This window comes from Engystomops pustulosus, chromosome 2 (assembly GCF_040894005.1).
Source record: "Engystomops pustulosus chromosome 2, aEngPut4.maternal, whole genome shotgun sequence".
NCBI lineage: Eukaryota > Metazoa > Chordata > Amphibia > Anura > Leptodactylidae > Engystomops > Engystomops pustulosus.
In genome coordinates this window covers 34,457,779-34,482,926 of record NC_092412.1, presented here as the reverse complement: position 1 = coordinate 34,482,926, position 25,148 = coordinate 34,457,779, and the positions used below count along the sequence as shown (strand labels likewise).

Below are 25,148 nucleotides of genomic sequence, written 5' to 3'. Positions count from 1 at the left end.
GTTAATTTTTGTACATTATTTAGCCTCTTGCCTACAAGCTCCACACTCGCCTGTGTGGGTGTATCTAATATGCACAAGCTAGGGTCTCATTGGTCAGTAACATGTGCTTTTGCATGGCTGAAAAACATGGTTGCTTTGGGCCAAAAAGTTCTAAATGGGGACTGAGAGGCAAAATACTTTGAGGAATGATTCCCAGGCAGAGGTCGCATTAACGCCTCACCCCCCGAAATAATTGCCATGCGTAAAGTTACGCTTGGCAATTATTCCTTGTAGCGCGCAGGCCGAGCGGTTCGGCGCGCGCTGCAAAAGAGGTAAATGTCTGTAGCGTGATCACAGCGTGCGCCGGGCCACTCAGCGCGACACGTGACACAGTGATCTGTGTTAGCAGCGCTCCGGAGCGAGAGCGCAGGCCCCGGGAGACCTGTGGACAGCGGGGCTGCTGCTCCCTGTCCTGATGCATCTCCCTACCTGCCCGCAGCTGCCTGCATTTACGTGATCCCGACGGGACTTAAGGCCGGGTGAGTGTGTGCAGTGTTCTGTGTTCAGTGTATTGTGTAGTGTATTGTGTGCTGTGTGTAGTGTAGTGTGTGCTATTGTGTGAGTGTAGTGTAGTGTATTGTGTGAGTGTAGTGTAGTGTATTGTGTGAGTGTAGTGTAGTGTATTGTGTGAGTGTAGTGTAGTGTATTGTGTAGTGTGTGCTGTGTGAGTGTAGTGTGTGCTGTGTGAGTGTAGTGTGTGCTGTGTGAGTGTAGTGTGTGCTGTGTGAGTGTAGTGTGTGCTGTGTGAGTGTAGTGTAGTGTATTGTGTGAGTGTGGTGTGTGCTGTGTGAGTGTGGTGTGTGCTGTGTGAGTGTGGTGTGTGCTGTGTGAGTGTGGTGTGTGCTGTGTGAGTGTGGTGTGTGCTGTGTGAGTATGGTGTGTGCTGTGTGAGAGTAGTGTGTGCTGTGTGAGAGTGGTGTGTGCTGTGTGAGAGTGGTGTGTGCTGTGTGAGTGTGGTGTGTGCTGTGTGAGTGTGGTGTGTGCTGTGTGAGTGTGGTGTGTGAGTGTGGTGTGGTGTGTGAGTGTGGTGTGTGAGTGTGGTGTGTGAGTGTGGTGTGTGCTGTGTGGTGTGTGCTGTGTGAGTGTAGTGTATTGTGTGTGTGCTGTGTGAGTGTAGTGTGTGCTGTGTGAGTGTAGTGTGTGCTGTGTGAGTGTAGTGTGTGCTGTGTGAGTGTGGTGTGTGCTGTGTGAGTGTAGTGTATTGTGTGAGTGTAGTGTATTGTGTGAGTGTAGTGTAGTGTATTGTGTGAGTGTAGTGTATGCTGTGTGAGTGTGGTGTGTGCTGTGTGAGTGTGGTGTGTGCTGTGTGAGTGTGGTGTGTGAGTGTGGTGTGTGGTGTGTGAGTGTGGTGTGTGAGTGTGGTGTGTGAGTGTGGTGTGTGCTGTGTGAGTGTGGTGTGTGCTGTGTGAGTGTGGTGTGTGCTGTGTGAGTGTGGTGTGTAGTGTGTATTGTGCGGTGTGAGTGTAGTGTGTATTGTGCGGTGTGAGTGTAGTGTGTATTGTGCTGTGTGAGTGTAGTGTGTGCTGTGTGAGTGTAGTGTGTGCTGTGTGAGTGTAGTGTAGTGTATTGTGTGAGTGTAGTGTATTGTGTGAGTGTGGTGTGTGCTGTGTGAGTGTGGTGTGTGCTGTGTGAGTGTGGTGTGTGCTGTGTGAGTGTGGTGTGTGGTGTGTGAGTGTGGTGTGTGCTGTGTGAGTGTGGTGTGTGCTGTGTGAGTGTGGGGTGTGCTGTGTGAGTGTGTGCTGTGTGAGTGTGGTGTGTGCTGTGTGAGTGTGGTGTGTGAGTGTGGTGTGTGCTGTGTGAGTGTGGTGTGTGCTGTGTGCTGTGTGAGTGTGGTGTGTAAGTGTAGTGTGTGAGTGTGGTGTGTGCTGTGTGAGTGTGGTGTGTGCTGTGTGAGTGTGGTGTGTAGTGTGTATTGTGCGGTGTGAGTGTAGTGTGTATTGTGCGGTGTGAGTGTAGTGTGTATTGTGCGGTGTGAGTGTAGTGTGTATTGTGCTGTGTGAGTGTAGTGTGTGCTGTGTGAGTGTAGTGTGTGCTGTGTGAGTGTAGTGTGTGCTGTGTGAGTGTAGTGTAGTGTGTGCTGTGTAGTGTGTGCTGTGTGAGTGTAGTGTAGTGTGTGCTGTGTGAGTGTAGTGTAGTGTGTGCTGTGTGAGTGTAGTGTGTGCTGTGTGCGCTGCGTGAGTGTCGTGTTGTGTGCGCTGCGTGAGTGTCGTGTGCGCTGCGTGAGTGTCGTGTTGTGTGCGCTGCGTGAGTGTCGTGTTGTGTTGTGTGCGCTGCGTGAGTGTCGTGTCGTGTTGTGTGCGCTGCGTGAGTGTCGTGTCGTGTTGTGTGCGCTGCGTGAGTGTTGTGTCGTGTTGTGTGCGCTGCGTGAGTGTCGTGTCGTGTTGTGTGCGCTGCGTGAGTGTCGTGTTGTGTGCGCTGCGTGAGTGTCGTGTTGTGTGCGCTGCGTGAGTGTCGTGTTGTGTGCGCTGCGTGAGTGTCGTGTTGTGTGCGCTGCGTGAGTGTCGTGTTGTGTGCGCTGCGTGAGTGTCGTGTTGTGTTGTGTGCGCTGCGTGAGTGTCGTGTTGTGTGCGCTGCGCGCTGTGTATTACCAAAATCTTCATACTCCTCCTCGGGTAAAAATACTCCTCAAAAATGGTTAGAGGAGTATTTTTACCCTTCTGGAAAAATGTTAGTGCGACCTCTGTTCCCAGGGATATCTGGAGCACAATTATGTTGTTGTTTTTTTTTTTTTTTTTAGCTCAGAATGACAGTTACCCTTTAACATTACCTATGTCAATGGTCTTTGTGGTTAGACATACATAGTAGACATTGGAAATAATTTTCTTATTAAATCTGTAACAGCGCTTGTTATGAGGTCAGACTTGGTATAGACTTGTACAATAAACTTCCCCAGCCCGTGATGTGCCCTGCCCTTCCAGGCCCACTTTTTGAAAAAATGAGAGGCGTGATACACAACATTAAATACAGCTTTACATCAGGAAAAACATCCTAAATTTCTACTTACTTTGAAAAATTCTTTTGTTGACCCGGCATCCAGTGTTCCATAGGCAATCTCTGTTTGTTTAGCGAGGTCTTCCGCACTTTCTATGGGGGATACCATTCTTTCAACCGTTAGAAAGGCAGCCAAGTTAGCCGTGTACGAGGAAATTATAATGAGGGTAAAGAACCACCACACTCCTCCAACAATGCGACCTGAGAGGGATCTAAACGAGAATGTAATTTCAGATTTTATGTTTCCGCAAGTTTACATTTTACATTTAATAGCTAGCATTTACTCCACAAATAGTAAAAATTCACAGACTAGCGATCCAAATTCTGATCATTAGGGGAATGGTCAGTATCGGCACTGATAACAATAATGATGGAGTTGCAGGTTGACAATGCATTCACTTGCTCCATCCAGGACATGTGAGTGTTGGAAATAGCCAAGCCCAGAACCTGGGTATCTTGCGCACTCTCATTCAAAGTCTATGGGAGTGCCAGAGACAGTGGGGAAGATTTATTAAGCTGCCCAGAAGTAGGAATGTGCTTAGTTGCCCATGGCAACCAATTACAGCTCTCCTTTAAAATATTCATGAGCAATGGCAAAATGTAAGCTGAACTGTGATTGGTTATCATGGGCAATTAAGCACATTCTTACTCTTAGGCAGCTTGATAAATCTGCCCCAGTGTGCTTGGCTTTTACCACTTAGACACATAGGGGGATATTTATCATATGTTGGCACTAGTGCTGCATTTTCGCCGCACAATACATCCACCTCTTCATGTATTGTGCAGGGTGCGGCGCACTGAAAAGTGAAAAGTTGTCGGCAGCAGCGAGTGCATAGGACCGGGGACAGTAATGCCCCTCGCCGGCCCTCCGATTGGCCAGCCGCTCCCCCCCTTCATGCCCCTTCACGCCTCACTGGCAAGGTGGTGGACTGAGGCAAATAATTGCAAGTGCTAGCAATAAGCTAGCTAGCAATTACTAACGTGGTGCAGAGGCCCTGATAATTATGCCCCATAGACATTAAGGGGGTCATTTACATATTTTTTTTTCACCTTTTTGCTGAATAATGGCTGTTTTGTGCATATTTTGCACTTATTTGGAATGTTAGGCCCCAATTCGCCGTGTGTTGTTGCGCCCTATTTGTCATTGCATTGAGCCTCTTTACAGATGTTTGTGCCCAATTTATTATACTATTGCACCTATATAAGCGCAAATAATTGTGCAATCTCACGCCAGTCCTGACCATGCTTAGAAAGGCAATGGTATGATTTGCGAAACAAATTGATCCTTTTTTAAAATTTGCGCCTAATAAGGCACAAAAAAAACCTGTATTTGAGAGCCTAGACGAAAAAGACAAATGAGGTGCAAAAAATAATCTGGCAACAGGCGCAAAAAGAGCTCAGAGTAAGGGGAAATAAATAAATGACCCCCTAAATGCTCAAACTCTTTCTGCATCAATTAATGAGAATAGAAACCTTGAGATTAAAACAATAGAACGTCCCATTAAAACAATAGAACAAACAATTTAAAATTTTTAAGAAACCTTAGTAAAGCATAAAAGCTAGTTAAAGAGGAGTTAATAGTTCCTTGAGATTTCATATAAAAGAAGAAATAAGAAGCATTAATCCCATGGATTCATAGATGTAATGGGTTTTCTCAGGTTATAACAAAATTCTATACAGGAGCAACTAGGACAACACTTATTTTTAATGATGAACCAAACTAATGCAACAATTGGTCATTATTAGGGATACTATTAAACAGAGATTCTGTTCCCCCTTTTACCCTATTTCCTAATAACCCCCCCTCTTCAGTCCTTTCTCACATTCTCCCTCTTATCCAGTTCTCTTATATGCTCCACCTTCTCTATTGTCCTTCCCATCCTACTCTACGTTCATACGTTCCTTCTTTTACCCTTCATTTCTTTACTTCTCTCCTACTGTCTGTCCTTGATTTCCTCTTTTTATTTTATCCTATTCCTCTTTCCTTTAGATGTTTCATGGGGCTGAATGGAAAAACATGGTTTTAATGTCACACAGAACATGCAATGAAAATCAGAATAAGAGTTCGCTGCTCATGTGACTCAGCTGGTTGTGGGACTGAGCAGGACACCGCACAGCCTCATTGGGGGTTGGGGTTATAGATAAATCATATCCTTTCCTTCCCCCTGATCTCCTTCCTAGATTCAGGTCCCAAGGTCCTTCTTTAGCTTTAAATTCTATGCTCTAAATGGAAAGGGCAGTTTGGGTATCAACCTGGGGCCATGGCCATCCTAATCAGCCAACTGATTTGATATTGTCCTGCAAAGATATTCAAGAGAGTGTCCTTCAGCATTGAAATTCTTACAGCTCTTACAGCTCTTGAAACACTTGTAGGCAGTAACCCTTCCAGGTCCTTTAAAGCTGCAAATGTCAAACAATTTTTAAAAAATGTAATTGTGGGGGCTCACAATTTTTTTTACAGGCCAGGGCCCATGTCTTAATCTAGTCCCAAATATAAATAATTACAGCAAATATGCGACATATGTAATTAAGTGAAACTTAAATTTTGTTTTCAACATAAAAATGTCCCAAACATTTTAACATTTAAAGGAAAAATTCTAATAATTCCTTTTCTAGCTTGTAAAGATTAGTCTGTCCGTCGGTCAACTCATTCAATCATTACGTGTCATTTACTAACCTGGGAGAGATATCACATCCTTGCTGCATAAAGGCTCCAAGGGAGAACCATAAGCTGTTAAATATCCCAAACTCATTTGGGGGTTGATCACTGGGTCCATCCTTACCATCTTCAGGCTCTTCCGTATGCCACTCATAGGGGCTGAATCGGCTTACAAGGAAAAGGACTACACTTACTCCAATATAAGCAAATACTATGCACATCCAGATCTCATAAGCCAATGGGTCCAAAAATGAAAAGACTCCAGGTTTTGATTTTTGTGGTTTTTTGATCATAATAGAAATCCCTAAGCTCATGAAAGGCTTTGAAAAATCAATGACCTCTTCTCGCACCAAGGTAATGGTCAATGGCGCTACAGCAATCTCTGCTTTCTGTAAAACAAGAGAGAAGACATAACCATTTAAATATATTTTTTACATTTACTGCAATTTATAGATGACAGTATTTCAAAATAAATGAAGACATGGCACTTAGGCCCTACTGATAGATAGGAATATAGATCCCAGCTGATGAAGTATGCAAAGATGGCCACCGGCGCTTAATAAGTTTGTTCCAAAAGAGGCACCAGCCACATAGACCCTTCGTCAGGTAGGGATACTGTAGTATAGATGAATATCTATGACTATACTAAGACACATCTTGAAGAACCGCCATATGAGGCATTTATAGCATATCCACATGTGGAAGTTCCTCCTTCTGTCTCTCAAAGAGCTAGCCTCAACGAAGGCTCTTTCTATACCTAAGATGGTTTTTGGCTAAAAACATGTTTGGCTAAAGGTTCTCCTTTTAACGACTACAACAATTCAGGTACGTAGACCACAGATGCATTTATGGTCCCACATTTTATGGTATTAACTTTTTTCACCAAAAAAACCAAAAAGTTTAAGACATCTTCTAAATATCAGTAGACTTTCCAGTCCCACCAAAGTTAGCAGGACCAACAGATGTCCATCTAATGTCTATGAACATGAGGACTGGAGAAGTGGCTCCTATTAGAAATTAGAAGTTACCGACCCAGCTCAAATAGGAGTTTGTGTTAGATACATGGCCTAGTATTTGGTATGTGTAATTGCAACAATATAATGTTAACATACACTCACCGGCCCCCTTTTGCCTTCAGAACTGCCTCAATTCTTCGTGGCATAGATTCAACAAGGTGCTGGAAGCATTCCTCAGAGATTTTGGTCCATATTGACATGATGGCATCACACAGTTGCCGCAGATTGTCAGCTGCACATCCATGTTGTGAATCTCCTGTTCCACCACATCCCAAAGATGCTCTATTGGACTGAGGTCTGGTGACTGTGGAGGCCATTTGAGTACAGTGAACTCATTGTCATGTTCAAAAAAACAGTCTGAAATGATTCCAGCTTTATGACATGGCGCATTATCCTGCTGAAAGTAGCCATCAGATGTTGGGTACATTGTGGTCATAAAGGGATGGACATGGTCAGCAACAATACTCAGGTAGGCTGTGGCGTTGCAACGATGCTCAATTGGTACCAAGGGGCCCAAAGAGTGCCAAGAAAATATTCCCCACACCATGACACCACCACCACCAGCCTGAACCGTTGATACAAGGCAGGATGGATCCATGCTTTCATGTTGTTGATGCCAAATTCTGACCTAACCATCCGAATGTCGCAGCAGAAATCGAGACTCATCAGACCAGGCAACGTTTTTCCAATGTTCTACTGTCCAATTTTGATGACCTTGTACAAATTGTAGCATCAGTTTCCTGTTCTTAGCTGAAAGGAGTGGCACCCGGTGTGGTCTTCTGCTGCTGTAGCCCATCTGCCTCAAAGTTCGATGTACTGTGCATTCAGAGATGCTCTTATGCCTGTTGTAACGGGTGGCAATTTGAGTCCCTGTTGCCTTTCTATCAGCTCGAACCAGTCTGCCCATTCTCCTCTGACCTCTGGCATCAACAAGGCATTTCCGCCCACAGAACTGCCGCTCACTGGATGTTTTTTCTTTTTCGGACCATTCTCTGTAAACCCTAGAGATGGTTGTGCGTGAAAATCCCAGTAGGCACTCACCTTTCTTCCCCATACTGATGCTCGGTTTGAACTGCAGGAGATTGTCTTGACCATGTCTACATTCCTAAATGCACTGAGTTGCCGCCATGTGATTGGCTGATTAGAAATTAAGTATTAACGAGCAGTTGGACAGGTGTACCTAATAAAGTGGCCGGTGAGTGTACATGACTGTATTGATTTCAAAGACAAGATTAAAAAATGTTGATACTACTGATCAAGAATTCCAAATTACCGAAAAAGGACACTGTTATGGGAATCTGAACACCTAAGTGAGCTCTCCATGTCGGACATCTCCTTTCCATCTATGGGCATATGGTCATCATTCAGTAAATGCTCCTATCTCTGAAGACTGTATTGCTATGTAGCTTTATTTGATATTTTGCTGCCAGTCACATCTACAAAAGAGGGTTTGATGGGGGCTTTTATGAAATGGATTTATCTTGGTGGACATCCCCCTTAGACATCTCTGACATATAGAACACAATGGAGCCAAAGAAAATTACATGTGTTATCTCAAATAACTTTTATCAATAGTTGCAATGCTATTCATCAACATATTCGAGTACGGTGCTCTAGTGAGAGCAAAAAAGTCGTTTTCTTACCCCATATACCAGTTCTCCCACCATTCCATTCCAGATTTTTGTATCAGAATCCCTTGCTCCGTATTTTCCATCAGGAACAATTGCAATTTTATACTTGATACCAATATGTTTTGCAATTTCATAGGCCAGATCTACACAATATCCTTCAAACTTATCATTTCCTTCGAACATCTCATGGTTTTTCTTGTACATTACATAAGGAGATTCCTATAAGGAAAAGAAGAAAACTTAAAGGAGAAACATGCCTAACTTTCAATTTGAAGGACCTTCAGGGCACAAGACAACCGTATAGTCAACTCATCGTATACACTTGAAAAGTTATAGGTTCGACAATGTAATATATGGTACAAATTACAGAACTTGTGATACATCTTCAACTGTCTGACATATATAAAGGGTATTATGACCTTTATCAGACCTTTACTGGGAATCCAGTAACTCCACATTCCAAAAAAGTTTATGAGGGGTTGTTCCTTCCTCAAAAAATTAACTGAGCACCCATAATCCTCCAAAAAGTAAGACACATATGGCCTAAATGGTCACAATAAGGAAGAAGGACATAGGGATGCTTTATCCCAATAACATGGAGGCTGGTGGCATAAATTATTGTAGTACCAACATTAGTACCCATTTGCTATGTATAATGGAATCAACAGTTATACTTTAATGTGGCCAATGGATTTAAAAAGGTTAAAATACCCTTTAAAATGCAAATTTTAAGTGCATTTTAAATCACTTAAAAATATAAACATTTTGATTTTTTTTTTATCACAAACAGAAATTAGAAGATAACAATATATACACCAAAAAAGTAGCAAAAGTAATACACAATATAGTAATTATACAACAGATATCTCCATGATACAAGACCGATGAGCACAGAAGATTGAACAGCAAAAAAAAGGGAAAATTAAAAGTGGCTAAAAAAAGGAAATTTCACATTTCTTATGTAACGACGTTGCAGCTCTTACTTATAATTTCACCTTCTTTTCGTTTCTTTTTGTGCTAGTCCTTTGTGATATTTCTGGCTTAATTATAGAGTCTCTTATTACAGTTTCTGAAGTGGATGAAAACAGTAAGGATTATACAAGGGGGTTTTCTAGTCAATACAAATGGAGCACATTTTTGACAACCAAGAAATTCCACATCGACTTTTCATTAATTGCACAAGGCGGGAATAATTATATGTAATTGGTTTGCTATTTAAGTTATGCTGGAAGATAGAGTGGTAGAGAGCTGTAACCTATGTTACTAGATCACATGCAATGAATGTTTATCCTAAATACATGAATAAATTCTTATACATTTTATATCTTATTCTATACAAAATTTTGTCAAATTTTTATTTACAAAAAAGCTTTTTATTGGGACAAATACTAGTACACCCAGTTCTATAGGCTGCTTTAGGCCAAGGTTTAGAGTAGTCAAGTAAAAAAAAGTGGGCACAGATGAAAACTCATGTTTCACTAATTCTGTTAAAAAGGGGCACATTTTTTACTGACTTGTCCAGGATTTTAAAAAATGATATATGGTTCTAGGGGGTAAGAAAATAATAAAGAGCTGATATACTCACCTCCTCTGGTGCTACCATTCATCCGTGGTGTCATTTGTCATTGCCAGCCTTTGTATACAGAGGGCAACCGATGATGACACATTGACAGCCACACATTTGTCAACACCACATCCCTACTGGCCTCTGAACAGAGGCCAGCAATGAAGGGCAATACCAAAGCTGATCGGTAAAGCGGTAAGTGGTGAGTATCACCTTGTTATTATTTTCTTTTTGCTCCATTTGGTTGTTATGATTTACCACTTCTTACACCTTTTTGCCTTAGTAATACTCTAGGCCTCCTCCCACACTTAAAGGGAACCTGTCATCAGCAATTGGCTTAATAAACCACTTCCAGTATGTTGTCAAATAGCATAACACCTTATAGTTTTTGTTTCTTGTAAGTGAGATGTAAATTGGTTGTATAAAGTCAAGGAGGCAGTGAGTTTAACACTGAAGTCAAGGTGGGGAATTCTGAATCCTCCTCCTCTGTGATCATGCATGGGACTTCAAGAGATCTGTTAAGTGATGTCTCTGTATGCAGGACCTTCAATTACAGTGAAGGGCTTTCTGAGGAAGAGATTGACTTAAATGTTAAAATCTCTGCCTCCTTGACTTTATACAACTAGTTTACATTTCACTTTAAAGTTGGTTTTCTGGGTGATGCCACCGTGCTGGGTCATAAAACACAATCTGGAAGGTGTTCAGCTGCTTGGATATATACTGGCAGTGGTTTATTAGGTCAATTGCAGATGACAGGTTCCCTTTAAAGGTTCAACTGATATACTATAGAATTTCATTCTATGTCATGGTCAAGTAGGTCATGATAAAAGCAAAATAAGTTCTAAAAAATACAGATATCAGCTTTTATAAAATAAAAAATGTTTGCTGTTCATATAGGTAGGGGGCATTTATTAAGTTTTAAGGTTGCCATTAAAAAGACATTATCGCACAGTGACATCTTTTCAGAGGGATGTCGGACAGTAGATTGGAACACTATTCCGAAACTAATGACTTTTCAGATGAAGTACAGAAGAGAGAAATGGATATGCTGCCTACTGTGTTCTGACCTGTCAGTTATTCCAGCATATAATTCTCTGAAATATCCATGGATCACAGGTTTTGATGATACAACATTGTGAAAGGGCAGGGTAGTCAAGTCTCTAAACATCAGGACTGTGAATGCTATACCAAATGATATATGTGAAGACTGAATGGATTGAAAGAACTTGTGACACTTGGGAAAATCAATATTTGGGTTCAAAGAATATTAGTGAAGAAATATTTTATTGTAGGACAAAGAAGGAAATCCTTTATATAGTTGGTTGTCTAATTCGACCTTGTGACACATAAATACTGGAAGAAGAAAATGGATGGAGAAATGGTTTACTGTAGAAGAAAGGGGAAAATCCTTCAGATCTTTGGTTCTTTAATTTAACCTCCAAAATATTGGAAGATACTAGAAGTTTCTGTGTTCTTTGTCCTCAATCTCAGCTGATTTCTAAAAGAACATAAAGAGAATCCTAAAAAAAACTCCTCGTCCTGGCAGAATGACCCGGGCAACATTTCGAGGTCCACTCCATGCCTAAATGTCTACATTCCTGACAAGGAGCAAACACTTTTTGGCTTGTTTAGTTCAATCCTAAATATAATCGCAAGATTTCCTCAAGGTTTCATCTTGACCTATTGATACTTTCCGCAATGTAACAATAGGCGGCCCTTTAGGGAAACTAGGGAAAATGTTCTATGGCTATGGAAGTTAAACATTTGTAGCAGTGGATGAGCCTAGGGTTTCAGAACTTCAATTTCAGGTATAAAGTTCTACTTTATTCGTACCCCAATCTCTTTTGTAAAATATGTAGGTGTATTATTTTAGTTTCAAGCACATCTCTTCTGCCCACTAGCTCAGGTACGAGTGCTATGCAGAGATAAGGTATGTTTGGTTTAGGTTGTTCCTGGCTGAGATGTTTCCTGCTGTCTCAACCAATTTAATTTAGCAGATTAAAATAGGTTAATAAGAATTATGGGGAAGCAATAGTGTCACACTATGAGTCAGCAAATATAATATATACTGTGTCAAATTTATCAAATTGGAATACTTTTTTGTTTGCAACTGACTATGCACTTTCCATTTCCTAAAGTCAATGCAGAACACAGCACCTAGCAATATACTTTCCTTTTATTGTGACATTTAACAAACGTATTAATTTCCTAAAGGTTCTTACACTTTTAAAGTACTATTTAAAAATAAAATGTCACGATAAAATAGAGTTCAACTCTGGCTTAATAAGTTGCAAAATACTTATATTAGATGTACTCCATCCAAAGGTTATGTTTGACCATGAAGGAGGAGTTCCTGAAGAGTTGGACACTCAGGTGCCTACCTCAAGGAAGGGTAGAGTAAGAACCTCCTCCCCTCTGTACGGGGTTATAATATAGGCAGTTTGGGTGGTAGCTTGGAGCCCAAGCCTTCTAGGGGCCTATGGCCACGTAAACCACCCACCAAATTTTATACTGAGAAGGATCCATAAAATCCTGATAAATCTGTTTCTACTCTCAATACAAATGTACACAAGAGCCATTTCAGGACCACTACAGGTCCTCCAAAGTCCTGAAACATATTGAAAGCAGGCAGAAAGGACGCATCCTCCATTCCCCAAGAAGCGTCAATCTAGTACCACATGTAGGAAGTGATTCCAGACTTGTAAGGGCTATAATATTCCAACAATTCAGGGCCCATGGCAGTCTAAATCCAACCCCTAACTACACCAATGAAAGCTTAGAGAAGTATAAATATCACTCATCTTCATGTGTTGTTTTCATGTTGATTTATTCATACTTATAAAGGATTATCTTGGCAAGTTGTGCTATTCGCAGATAACTCCATGGTACCTTTCCATATTTATTATAATGCAAGGCAAAGAATTGTTGTACCTCATCAGTGAAGTAAAAACAGAATTCTTCTCAACCTGGGTTCATGGTAGTTATGGAATGATGTCATAAATATATAGGAAAGAAGGTGCTAATACCAACCAAAATGGAAGAAACTGATCCTTGTTTGCCCTCCACAATCTTTTTCATGACCCTTTGTCCATTGTGTCTTCCTGGTTGCTTAATAATTTAAAGGGGAGTATCTTAACAATATTCACCATTGAGGAACCAACCTTGACTAGACTGTTTAGGGTCCTCAAATTGGCTGTATGGGCTACAGGTGTTCTTGCTCTTGCTCCTTGTCGTGAATGGGTTTGCCACTTTAATGATATCATTGATCTATGCATGGGATCCAACGGTAAGATATTAATGCTGACTGACCCAATTCAAGTTACTAGGAGCTAAGCCATATTATCGGGGGTTAGCTACTTCATAGAGAAGAGGCTGGGCATGAGATCAGTATAGGGTCCTAGGTATTAATTCTCATAGATCTGATATTGAAGACCTTTGCTATGGGTAAGAAATCCATATAATTGCAGAGGTAAAACTCTAAGCCAGTGATGGCTAACCTATGGCACGGGTGCCAGAGGTGGCACTCGGAGCCCTTTCTGTGGGCACTCAGGCCTTCACCAGAGATGACTCCAGGTATCTTCCTGCAGTCCCAGACAGCCCAGGACTTGCTGTGCACAGAGCTATTTTAAAGTGACAGGACTACCTGGAACTATTTTCTGCTATATTGGTGCCTCAGGTGCTCGTATCAATGAAAACTGTGACAGAGAAGGGAGTATAAATCACAAATTACATATCGGTGTTGGCACTTTGCGATAAATAAGCGGGTGTTTGTTGAAGTTTGGGCACTCGGTCTCTAAAAGGTTCGCCATCACTGCTCTAAGCTATTCCGCTGAGAGATTTCCGTTGCTATAATTTTTCTCAGCCCTTGTGAATTATAATATCAATCTATATATGACATTTTATTCAATATATTTAATTTGCTGGTGCCACCAGCCTGAAGTACACTGTTAATCTGCATCAATCGAAAGAAACAATAAAATGGATGAAACAATCCTTCTCTCTCTCTTTCTGTATTGTCATCCTGAAGATCTGCTCATGATTCTGTGCTAGAGGAAGACACAAAGGTGTTTGCTAAGTCTTCATTACTGGCAAAGCAATATAGGGATTTAAAGCAGCAGCCACCAGGGGCTTATAATTATAATAGTTTTCACCTCCTCACAGTGGACTAGTGATTAGGAATAGTGACCCACGAACTGTGAATCTCCAAGGCAACAAGCAATTGGAAACTCCAATGGTATCTCCAAGGCAACAAAGACCTCTAAGACATTCTCGGACAAATTTATCCTTCCTTCAAACCTTTGAATGCTGGATTTTCAATAAGTAAAAAAGGTAAATAACCAACCAAAGCAAATAACTAAATAATGAACCAAAGCACCATGAGTGGTAGAGGTTAAAAAGCATAATGCTCTTATAATTTTATTAAAGATAATCGTCATGTAAGAAAGACTTTAATCCTTGTGTAAATTAGGCTGAAGGGCTCCCCCTTCCTGCCGTCAAGAGCTGGGTGATGTCATTGGTAGGGGAGGGGCAGAGAAGGCAGTGGGCGTGTTTGAGGGGCTACAGGGAGCGTGCATCCAGAGGGGCTTGGGTAGTGCGCCCCAGAGCACTTCAGCCTAATTTATAAAAATATTTAAGTCTTTTTACAAGGTGATTATCTTTAAAAATGCAGACGATGAGATTTTTAATGTACTGGTGGTGCTTCATAGAGGTGGTAGATTCCTTTAAAATTGATACTATAAAGAAATCTTGAAATAGAAAAACAATTACGTGAACTTTATCTTAGACCTCCAGCTTCTTGCTATCTAGACCTCATTCTACAGAGTCAAAATAGAACTATAGAGAATGATATATAGTATCTATTTAACAGACATTTTAGATATTGAGCCCTATGGGCATCAACAACCCAAGGCTCTATGAGCAGATATGTATTTAGATTGGGTATCACAACTTTTAAAGGAGGATAATAACTAAAATCTTGATGGGGATTGAAACTTCTGGGCCACAAAGAAAAATCTGTACCTGCCCGTCACCAACTAAAGGATGAGACACCTTGTGTGCCCCATAAGTCTCATGAACGTGCCTTCTGGACTCCCCAGTATGTATGAATCATTAAGACGTGATTTTTTACGTAACCTGCAAAGAAGGCTCCTAACTTATTATACGTACTATCCGTGTAAAATGTGGATAAAACCCAAATTCTTTATTTACATTATGCACCACATTTATAAATTGTAGTATTATCAATCTCAGGGACCAACTTTGTAGAAACCAAGTGGTGGTTCCAAAACCACATACGTTTACCAGATGGGTCTACCTGTTGAGGTCCCCAGTTATCATCTGATATCATGAAGGACGGGGTTGAACAAGGTTTTCAAGAGCTATAAATTTCCATACAGGTCCCAATGTAAAGGTATTACATATTTCTAAGAAAGTTATCTAAATACATTGGTGACTGTGATTTAGAAAGAACCTGGTAGGCTAACAAGCTATTGACAGCTATGTCATTCGGGATATGATGTACTGAGTAGAGCTAACCACAAGACTCCTCATCCCTGAATCTATCTAAATATTTATTCATCATACCTATGTTTAAGGACCCCTAGCATAGCAGATAAGGGGAGAATATAACCAAGTTAAAAACGTTAGCAGACTAAGTTTAAGGATTTAGTCTAAACTTCCCCCATTTTATTATATCCTTAGAGTCTGAAACAAAAAACGTATTGAGCCAGGTTATGTAATTTCTGGGAGAATATTTTTATGTGCAGTACAGGGCTTGGGGGATTGGGACACTTGAAAGACATTGGATCTTCACACTATGACTATTATTCGCCCCTATTTGACCATGTATATATAGATACCTCCTTTCTCATTCTTAAAGCTAGCTCTTCCCCTACAGCTTTCTGTTTTTTTTTATATTTTACCCAATAGTTTCCTCTATGATGTTAAACACAACAACCTTTGGTCAAGGATCTGTATACGACTTTTATATACCTATACCTGCCTGTTTATACACCTATATATACATTATTGTGCTGTAATATAATGGAGTTAATCAGAAAGCAGCCATATTTGCACAACCTCCTTATACGCTATCATCAACCATTCTTTATCCTGCAGCTTTATATATTATAGTATACTTTATGCTCTTTAATTTGAAAAGGGAATTCCCCTAGCTATGTGCAGTAGATGAAATATGTCATAGTGAAAGTGGTGTTCCAGGACAACCAGCACCTCCAGTGATCAGCAGGGTATTTGGTTTCATAAATTCCTAAATTCCAGTGGTCAAGGGAATGACAACTGAGTTGAAGTAACTTGGCATGGCCACTAGACAGAGCCTGGCTCTTCTTAGTGAGATGGATAATTGGGCTCCGCTCACTAAGGAGAGCCAGCTCTTCTGGCTCCTGAACAGCTCCCTATTAAATATATAATAGGGTGCTTCATCCAGCCAGTCCCCCACTCCATACCACTTTTAACCGATTTTATCGGGTTAAAGGGGTGAGGGTGAGCCATTTAGGGGCAAGGTTAAGTGAGCTATTGGCTCACTGAAGAGAGCCGACTCCCATCGTTCAAGCAAAATAGCGGGTCCTTGTGTCTCCTCGTTCGCAAACGACCCATCACTACTAGACAGTTTATGAACCTATATACAGTACATGTTTATATGTATATTCACTGTACTACTTAACAATGCTGAGGCTCCTACTGTGAGCTGATGTTTAGAGGTGCCCAATTTCATACCACATGGATGTAAGGATAGGTCATCAACGACTGTGCAAAAAAGTCATCTCTACACACTGGGAGTGTTATTTGCATCTGGAAACTTGATGATTTCCCATTTGAAAAAAATTCTGTTTACTGTATGTTTCAAGGCTTTTCAATGGGTTGGATATTGACCTGTAGTGATTCTATAAATGGCATAAAGAAACAGGTTTATTCTTTCTGGAAAACTTGCACTTGAAACAATGCTCTATATGTAAGATTCCCCACATTAGTGGATCACCACAAGGAGAACCAGTAGACCCATCCACCCCACAGAACCACCTGCTAGTGAACAGATTTACGTATCACTATGAAAATAAAGAACGATAGCCTTCGAACAATGGTCCACAGAAACACACTGCTTTAATAGGTCAACAAAAATATCAAGATCAACTAAGAACAGAACATAAGCCAACATAAGTAATACAAGTACAATAGTACAGATCTAGAGTTCACATTCACCAACTTGAAACTGTACATGAAACATATCATTTACCTTATTAAGCACAGAGAGTACAAATCTGCAGTGTGGTTTCAGGAACATGCCAAAAAATAGAAAACATGATTTGATATGTCTTTAAATGTTCAGCTTTATTATGGTACAATCCAAATAATACAAAATTTGAAATCTCTTATCAATGCCATAAAACATAGGATTGTGTGTGCGCTACACATGTAGAATGGCCCAGAAGATTTAGGGCCATTGTATTTAAAGGAGTACTCCAAGAAAACTGTGTTCTGCCTAGAGAATGTTCCGCGGGGGCGGTGCTCTTAGTGTCACATTCTGTAGTGTTCTCATTTTCATGGAGTGTTCCTTTAAGTCATACAAATTGTTGCTTTACAAATCAAATAAGTTTCAAAAATATACACAGATGCAAAAATCACATTTTTAGTCTGAAGCAATTCTAATACATACATTGAAATAATGTATAATACACAGATAGCATATGTACACCGTTATGGTACTGGATTCTCTCAAATGCAACTCATTCAAAATATAAAATAATATGATCAAATTAAATTTAGTAATTTCATTGTAAAAGAGTCTAAGATTTGTAGGGTCCAAGAGTGGTAGGATTTCATTTTTTTCAGCTTTTACACATTGATGACCATTGGATTTGATGGTCGGATGTTAGTTAATTTTGACACACAAAGAACTAAGCCAAAGGTGCAGCTCCATTCTCTGCCACTTGTTACCTACTTCTACACAAAGAACAGAGATGTACTCCTGGATCTTTTATCTGAGGGCCAAGATCTCCCGATTTTACATTGATGACCCATACTATGGATAGGTCATAAAGATATAAGTAATTCTGTATGTACTTTGCATTATCTTGTACAGATGCTGAGTTACATTCTGATCTGTGATCATAATTATGCAGACTGCAGAGCCTAAATATTTCAGCACTCCGGCTATAATGATTTACAATAAATGGGGTAAATTATAGTCTAGACAATAGCAGTCCTAGTATTTTAAGAATACCTTAAAATTTTGAGAGTGCAATTTGCGGATGCAAGAAGTGGAACTTGATCCCCTGTTTGCGGCCCATCTGCCAATGGCGGGTGAGCACTGCTTACACTGCCGGGGGTTAATAGAAAATTACTGCGCAGATTGGCAGGATATTGTGGCATTGTGCCGTGACCAGGCCCAATAAAGCCCAACGAGGCAGTGAGTTCGCTGTAAATAAAAACTAGCTCACGGGCAACAAAAAACAATTGTCTGCATGAGGCCTTATGATTTGCTATAAGCTCCAAGAATGCTGTTTACAGTAAAAACTGTAGGATTTTGTAGACTCAGAGTCTTGCCTACTGTACAGGTCGTAATTCAAGATCAGTACAAGACAAGTAATGCATGTATTAAGAAGGTTATTCAACACAGGAAGGACTGGTGGTCTTGTAATTTCCTTACGCATGGAATAATTTGCCAAAAAGTAAAGGAAATCAACCACTTATATTATGCATTTGTGAACTAAGCCTACTTATTGTTTGGGGTGTCCTTACAAAAAGCAGTGATACTTTTCTATTTACTGGAAACAATCTCTATTCAAGTTTTAAAATCGGGCTCTGGTACTCCAGTCAGGTTTGGGTGCTCCACTGCTTTGCATAAGACAGAGCACCGAGCGTCACAGCTAGGGCACTTGGAGCTCTGTCATTGCATTATCTGCACACCTCCTGTGCGCGTAAACTCTCCGACAGTCGAGTTTCGGCTGATGTCACCGGCTCTCTGGGAGGAGTAGATGCTTATGCACACAGGAGGAGTGCATAATCATCCAAAGACAGAGCGCTGAGTGTCCAAGTAGCGACGCTTGGCCCTCTGTCTTATACAAAGCAGTGGAACACCCAAGCCTGACTGGAGCTCCGGAGCCAGATTTTAAAACTCAATTTTCTCGGAAAAGAGATTGTTTCCTGTAAAACGAAAAGTACTTCTGGTTTCTGTAAGGACTCACCGAACAGTATGTGAGCCTGGCTCACAAATGCATAATATAAGTGGTAGATTTCCTTTAAGTTTCTTTCTACAAACTTTGGGTGCCAGATTTTATTGGCCTGGATTTTTTTCTCTAGCCACTACCGTTCCTCAACAATATGTGTTTCCGAACCCAATGCGCTAATTTTTCACTCTATTGTTAGGTGGGGAATCTGAATCCACCCACTTAACAATTTAGAGAATGACTGGCATATTGGGAGCCAGATTTTATTGGTCCTGAAAACTCTTGACAAGTGATCAAGGTTGGAAAAACATGGTTGCTTTATTTCAAAAGCAGCTTCACACCTGAGCATATGAAGAGTGTGGTATTGCACAAAGGAGATTAATGTAGAATACAGTGATTTCATTTAGTTCATTGGTTTAAATATTGAAATATAATAATATAAATTTATATAAATGTGTGGTATTGCAATCTTTATTAATTTATTTCATAATAGCTGAGCTGCAACACGGGCACAGACTATGGTCAGGTGTGACACTGTTTATTTCTAAGTAAGCAGCCATGTTTTTTGGCCCTCAAACAACCCGTTTAAGTGAATTAATTGTTGTCCATAGCCAGCACAAAGGAGATCAATTTAGAATACAGTGATTTATTTTGAATCATTGGTTAAAAAATATAAAATATAAAATAATAATAATTAAATTAAATAAATTAAGGGAAATAATTACTGTAGTTTGGAAATTGGGAATCCAGTAGGAAAGGAAACCTGTCCCTGAGGCTGGTTCTTTTACCTATAGGGCACAATCTAACCTTGAGACGCTGTAGACTATAAATACATTAGCAAACGGGAAAAAATATTACATATATCGACTGATTGATTTACTCCATGCCGTCAATCACTGCAGCCACTTAGGAAAGTGGAGAGATGTCTTGGCAACATTTTTTTACAGCTTAAGAACAGACTGGTTTCTAAGATGTTTTTAAAGTTAATAAATTCTCTTGACCACAGGGGCCATTTGTGTAGACCACCCAAACTGCCTCCACCAACTATTTGCATAGCTGCCACAATACCGATTCTGACACAGTTGGAATTTTTTCTCTAGCCACTACCGTTCCTGAAAAATATGTGTTTCAGAACCCAAGGCGCTAATTTTTTACTCTATTGTTAACAATTTAGAGAATGACTGGCATATTGGGTGCTGAAATGAACAACATCTAATGTATTGAAGTTCTATTCCTTTTTTTGCTAATCCTAGTGGGCCAGAACATATTTATCTTTTATCTTATCTATATGCAAATTTTCTTAAGAGACTATTGGGGTGTGGAGTAGCTGGGCCGTGGTGCTAAGGCTACTCCACGCCCCAGTAGTCTCTTTGAATCCCTCCTACCCTACTTTCTTCAGCACACGTCTCGCTATAGTTGTGTGTACTCATCTGAGAAGCCGGAGATTCTATGGTCTCGATTCCAAAGCCACGACGCGGCTTCTCTATGCCCTAGGTGCCTCTTAAGAAAATTTGCATATAAATCAAATAAAAGATTTATACTGCTTAGGGCCACTAAAGGATTAGCAAAGAAAAATGGATAGGACTTCAATACATTAGAACCTGCCCTCAAACTACCTTATTACCGTAGGTAGATCCCTGATGGTAAGTTTCCTTTAAAGGATGCAAAGAGTTGGGTTGGCTGGTGGTAGTGAAAGGTCCTCATTAAGAGCCAATATTTGACACTTAAGCTTATATTTTATTGGACATCGAGAGAAACCTGAATGCTCAGAAGGCCAAATCTGCAATTTTTTAAAATCTATTAAATCTATTAAATAATTTATAATTCAGTTCTAATAAAAATCTGCAGAATTTCTGTATTTGAATGAATTGTGTGAACAGTAAAATAATGAGCAATTTTACAAAAACACAATTTCCCCACAACTGCCCCAAAATTTCATAAAACAAGCTGCATAACAAAATACTTTACTTAGATACCGCAGTTTGAACAAATAAAAGATGGCACGAGATACAAAGCGCATACATCTACTGTATAGTAAAAGCTTCAAATAGAAGTTTGAGTAGCAGAGAATCTTTCTTAGGCGCATGCTTTACTAGATGAAGTGTGAAGCAATAATAGAAGGGAAATTTAGCAAAACCTGATATATGTATATATATATATGTGTATATATGGTAAACTGCAAATACTAAGAACATATTGGTTGAACTTGATGGGCATGTGTCTTTTTTCAACCGTTTAAACTATGATACTGTGATATAAACTGGTTTACATTGGATTACAACTTTATTGTCCAGATTATAATAATAATATTATGATTTATCATTTAATAACTTACTATTAAATAATTGGCTTCAAGCAAACCTTAAATTTAGGCATATTACACATGTGCATAATGTATTGTGGCTATAACTATAACTCTAATGGTAATGTAAGCTGTAATACTCATCCTGAACTTGAGAAATATTACTGTAGTTCATCTGAAATAGCCTAAAACAAGCTAAGTGGCAAAATATTTCTAATATATTTTGATGTTCGTGACATTAGAAATGAGTAGATTTGCATAATATGACCATATAGCCACACATTTTTTAGCAGATGGTCTAAAACATTGTGAAATAATTACATTAATATTTACCATAGCAATCCCCTGCAGTCTCTGTACTTCCTGTTTGTGTCTGTACTTCCTGTTTGTGTCTGTACTTCCTGTTTGTGTCTGTACTTCCTGTTCTAGCAACAACATCCGTAATTATCAAGTGACAGCTGCAGTAAATGATTGGCTGCAATGATCACATGTTCCTGTCTGGATGTTATCACTAGATCAGAAAATATAGAGATGAGCAAAAACCAGGAGGCATCAGAATGTGAGCAGTGGGATTGGTAAGGTGAGTAGGACATTTATTATTATCTTTTAACATTTTTAATTACCGGTATTTCCCAAAATGATGTAGCCAAACAGCCTATTTTACCTCTATAGCCATTAAACTATTTTGCTAAATGGAAACCATCAAAACAGTCTAGCTGCTGCTGATATAGGTCATTACTGAATGTAATTTCTATTCAGAATGAATTGTACAAAGATTATTTTATCATCTAAACCAAGCAATGGTATATATTTTTATATACGTGTACCAAGATATGAGGCCTTACATTTGCCAATATTTTTGTGCCACTGGTTACTTCTCCAAGTATTATTATTGTTATAATAAGTGTGGGATATAAAGTACCATATAACTTCTTATTAGCTGATTAATATTGATGTGTAGTTTCAAAGGGGTTGTCCAAGAGTTATAAAAAATAATTACCTCATCCGGCGCTGCCTTTACCTTGCCCGGTGCTCCTGGTGTTCTGAGCTGTGGTCCCACCATGCTGTGTCCCTGTTTATTTACAGGAGCATGGAAGCTCCACTCGGACAGCTTTTGGGCGGCTGGGCACACCCACCCGTCCCTTGTCCCAGTGCCTGATATAGTACTGTCTGAGCGGAGTATGTTCACAGGGGCACGACATGGAGGAACCACATTGCGGGACACTGGGAGCGCAGGACAAGGTAAGTACAAGTTTATTTTTTTATGCAGCACCCCGGGACCACCTAACTATTTTTTATTACTCTTGGACAACCCATTTAACTTAAACTGTTGGTATTGTCTGCTTCTGGGAGATATTCTTAGGATATAGGCCAATTTTCGTAGTTTGTACATATTATTAACATTACTTGTAATAACTACAGGTATCTCAGGAGCTGCCAAGTGACTGTCTCCTATCACAGAAGTGGTGGTGGGGGCGGGGGGGGCGGGTAATTCTTCCTGTGTTCTATCTCAGGAGCAGTGTCAGAGTGCTCAGAGGTGACAGTCTCAAGAGACAGAAGGGATCTAAAGATTTGTATGAGAGCATTGTGAGGGGACTGTCTCCTAACACAGAAGGGAAGTGGGGAGGTTTCTGTGGTGTCTCAGAAGAGTGCTGAAAGTTAACAGTCTCCTGTCAAAGGAGAGAGTGGGGGAGTTTCTGCTGTGTCCTATCTCAGGTGCAGTGTTAGTTTGGTGAGAGGTAAATGTCTCTTGACACAGAATGGAGGGGGAGTACCGTAATTTCTCCTGTGTTCTATCCCTGAAGAAGTGTGAGGTGACTTTGCTGAGAGGTGTCTCACAAAATGGATGGGGAGCATTTCCTCCCGTTTCCTATATGATGAGTACCATGAGCATGGCCGGCGCCAGCACCCGGCTTACCCGGGCAAGTGCCGGGGCCCCAGAGGTCCCAGAGGGGCCCACGGCACAAACTTGCAACATAAGTAAGCTCAATTACATCGGCATACTTCGCCGATGTAATTGAGATAAGCGCCGTACTAACAGTGCCGGCGCGGCTGACAAGGGGCGGCACCGCAAGTGGACCCTCACACAATATAAGTGCATCGGCGCTGCCGATGTATTTCTGCTGCGGAGCGTCTAATACTGTGCAGGACGCTGCCGGCGTGATGACGTCACGCCGCCAGCGTCCCTGCTGCTGCACGACAGACACTGCTGTCACTCGGAAGATGTAGAAGAAGTGTGCAACGCTTCAGGTAAGTTAGCGTTTATTATTTTTAGCTGGTCACTAATAATGTGTTTTTTATTAATTCATGGAGCCTGTCTGGGGGGTATATTAGTTAATGGAGGGTGGTGTGTGTGTGCGTGGGGGGAGGTATATAAATGAATGGAGCCTGGTGGGGGGGGGGGGGGTGTATATAAATGAATGGAGCCGGGGTGGGGGGTGGGTTGTATGTAAATGAATGGAGCCGGGGGGGGGGGGTTGTATGTAAATGAATGGAGTCAGGGGGGGGGGTTGTATGTAAATGAATGGAGTCTGGGGGGGGTGTATGTAGATGAATGGAGCTTGGGGGGGGGTGTATATAAATGAATGGAGCCTGGGTGGTGGTGGTGGGGGCTTATATAAATGAATGGAGCCGGGGGGGGTGTATATTAATTAATGGAGCCTGGGGGGGGGTGTATATTAATAATGGAGCCTGGGGGGGGGGTGAATATTGGAGCCTGGTGGGTATATTTATTACTGTATTCTGGCTGGGAAGGGGTGCATATTAATTAATGGTGCCTGACTGGGGGGTGTATATTAATATTCGTATCTTAAGGTTTTGCGTTTTTAATGCCACCACATGAGTTCACTGCTAAGGGGCCCATTGAGGCACTGTCGCCCAGGGGCCCACTGAAACCTGGAGCCGGCCCTGACCATGAGACAGCTGTGAGGTGACTGTCTCCTGACACAGAAGGAAAGGAGAACATTTCGTCCTGTGTCTTATCTCAAGAGCAGTGTGGGAATGCTGAGATGTGACACAGAAAGGATGGAGATCATTTCCTACTGTTTACTATCTCAGGACCAGTGTAAGGCTTCATTCACATGACCGTCTAGGGGACGTATATCTGGCTGCAAATTTATGGGGATGGACGGCAATTGTGGCCGGTCGGCAGTGCGGCATCGTTCCGCGCCCTGCATGGGGAAAAAAGATCGAGTATGCTGTGCGGCCATGCTGTTTTCTATGGAGAGGGGAGGGGTGAGCAGAGCTCATTCCTCCTCTTCTCCAGCGCGGCACCATATTCCGGGCGTAGCCGCGCAGGCATGCGTCTGTGTGAATGTATCCTAGGAGTGGTAAGAGGTGACACAGAAGAGAGCGGGGGATCTCTATTGTGTGCTTTCTCAGGAGCAGTGTGAGAGTGCTGTGAGGTGAATGTCTCCTGACACGGAGGGGAAAATGTCCTCTGTCTTCTATGTCAGGTGCTGTGTGAGAATGGTGACTGTATCCTGAAACAAGTGGAAGGGGGAAGTATTTTCTGTGGTGTCCTATCTCAGGAGCAGCGTGAGAAAAGGGAACTGTCTCCAAACATACAAGGGTTGGGGGAGCATTTTCCTTTATGGGGGGAGGAGGTTTCTGTTGTCTCCTATTTCAGGAGCAGAGTTGGATTTCTGAGAGGTGATTGTTTTCAGGCACAGAAGGGATGGGGAGAATGTCCTCCTTTTTCCTATCTGAGGAGTAGTATGAGAGATCTGTGAGGTCACTGTCTCCTGACATGGAATGGGGAA

General features: G+C 41.1%; 1 protein-coding gene across 6 annotated transcripts in view; it reads right to left on the bottom strand.

The window, feature by feature from the left end:
• The window catches only part of GRIA4 (glutamate ionotropic receptor AMPA type subunit 4), a 238,241-nt gene that overhangs the window by 30,577 nt on the left and 182,516 nt on the right, over positions 1-25,148 (bottom strand). For all 6 annotated transcript variants that reach the window (XR_011853022.1, XM_072134211.1, XM_072134212.1 and 3 more), the window contains exons 10-12: positions 8,349-8,555; positions 5,708-6,078; positions 3,044-3,242 (exon numbers count right to left, since the gene is read on the bottom strand). Coding sequence is in view for 5 of the 6 variants with exons in the window: in XM_072134211.1 (XP_071990312.1) it covers positions 3,044-3,242; positions 5,708-6,078; positions 8,349-8,555 (777 nt within the window). In the remaining variant the exon portion in view is untranslated. The remainder of the gene's footprint in view (positions 1-3,043; positions 3,243-5,707; positions 6,079-8,348; positions 8,556-25,148) is intronic.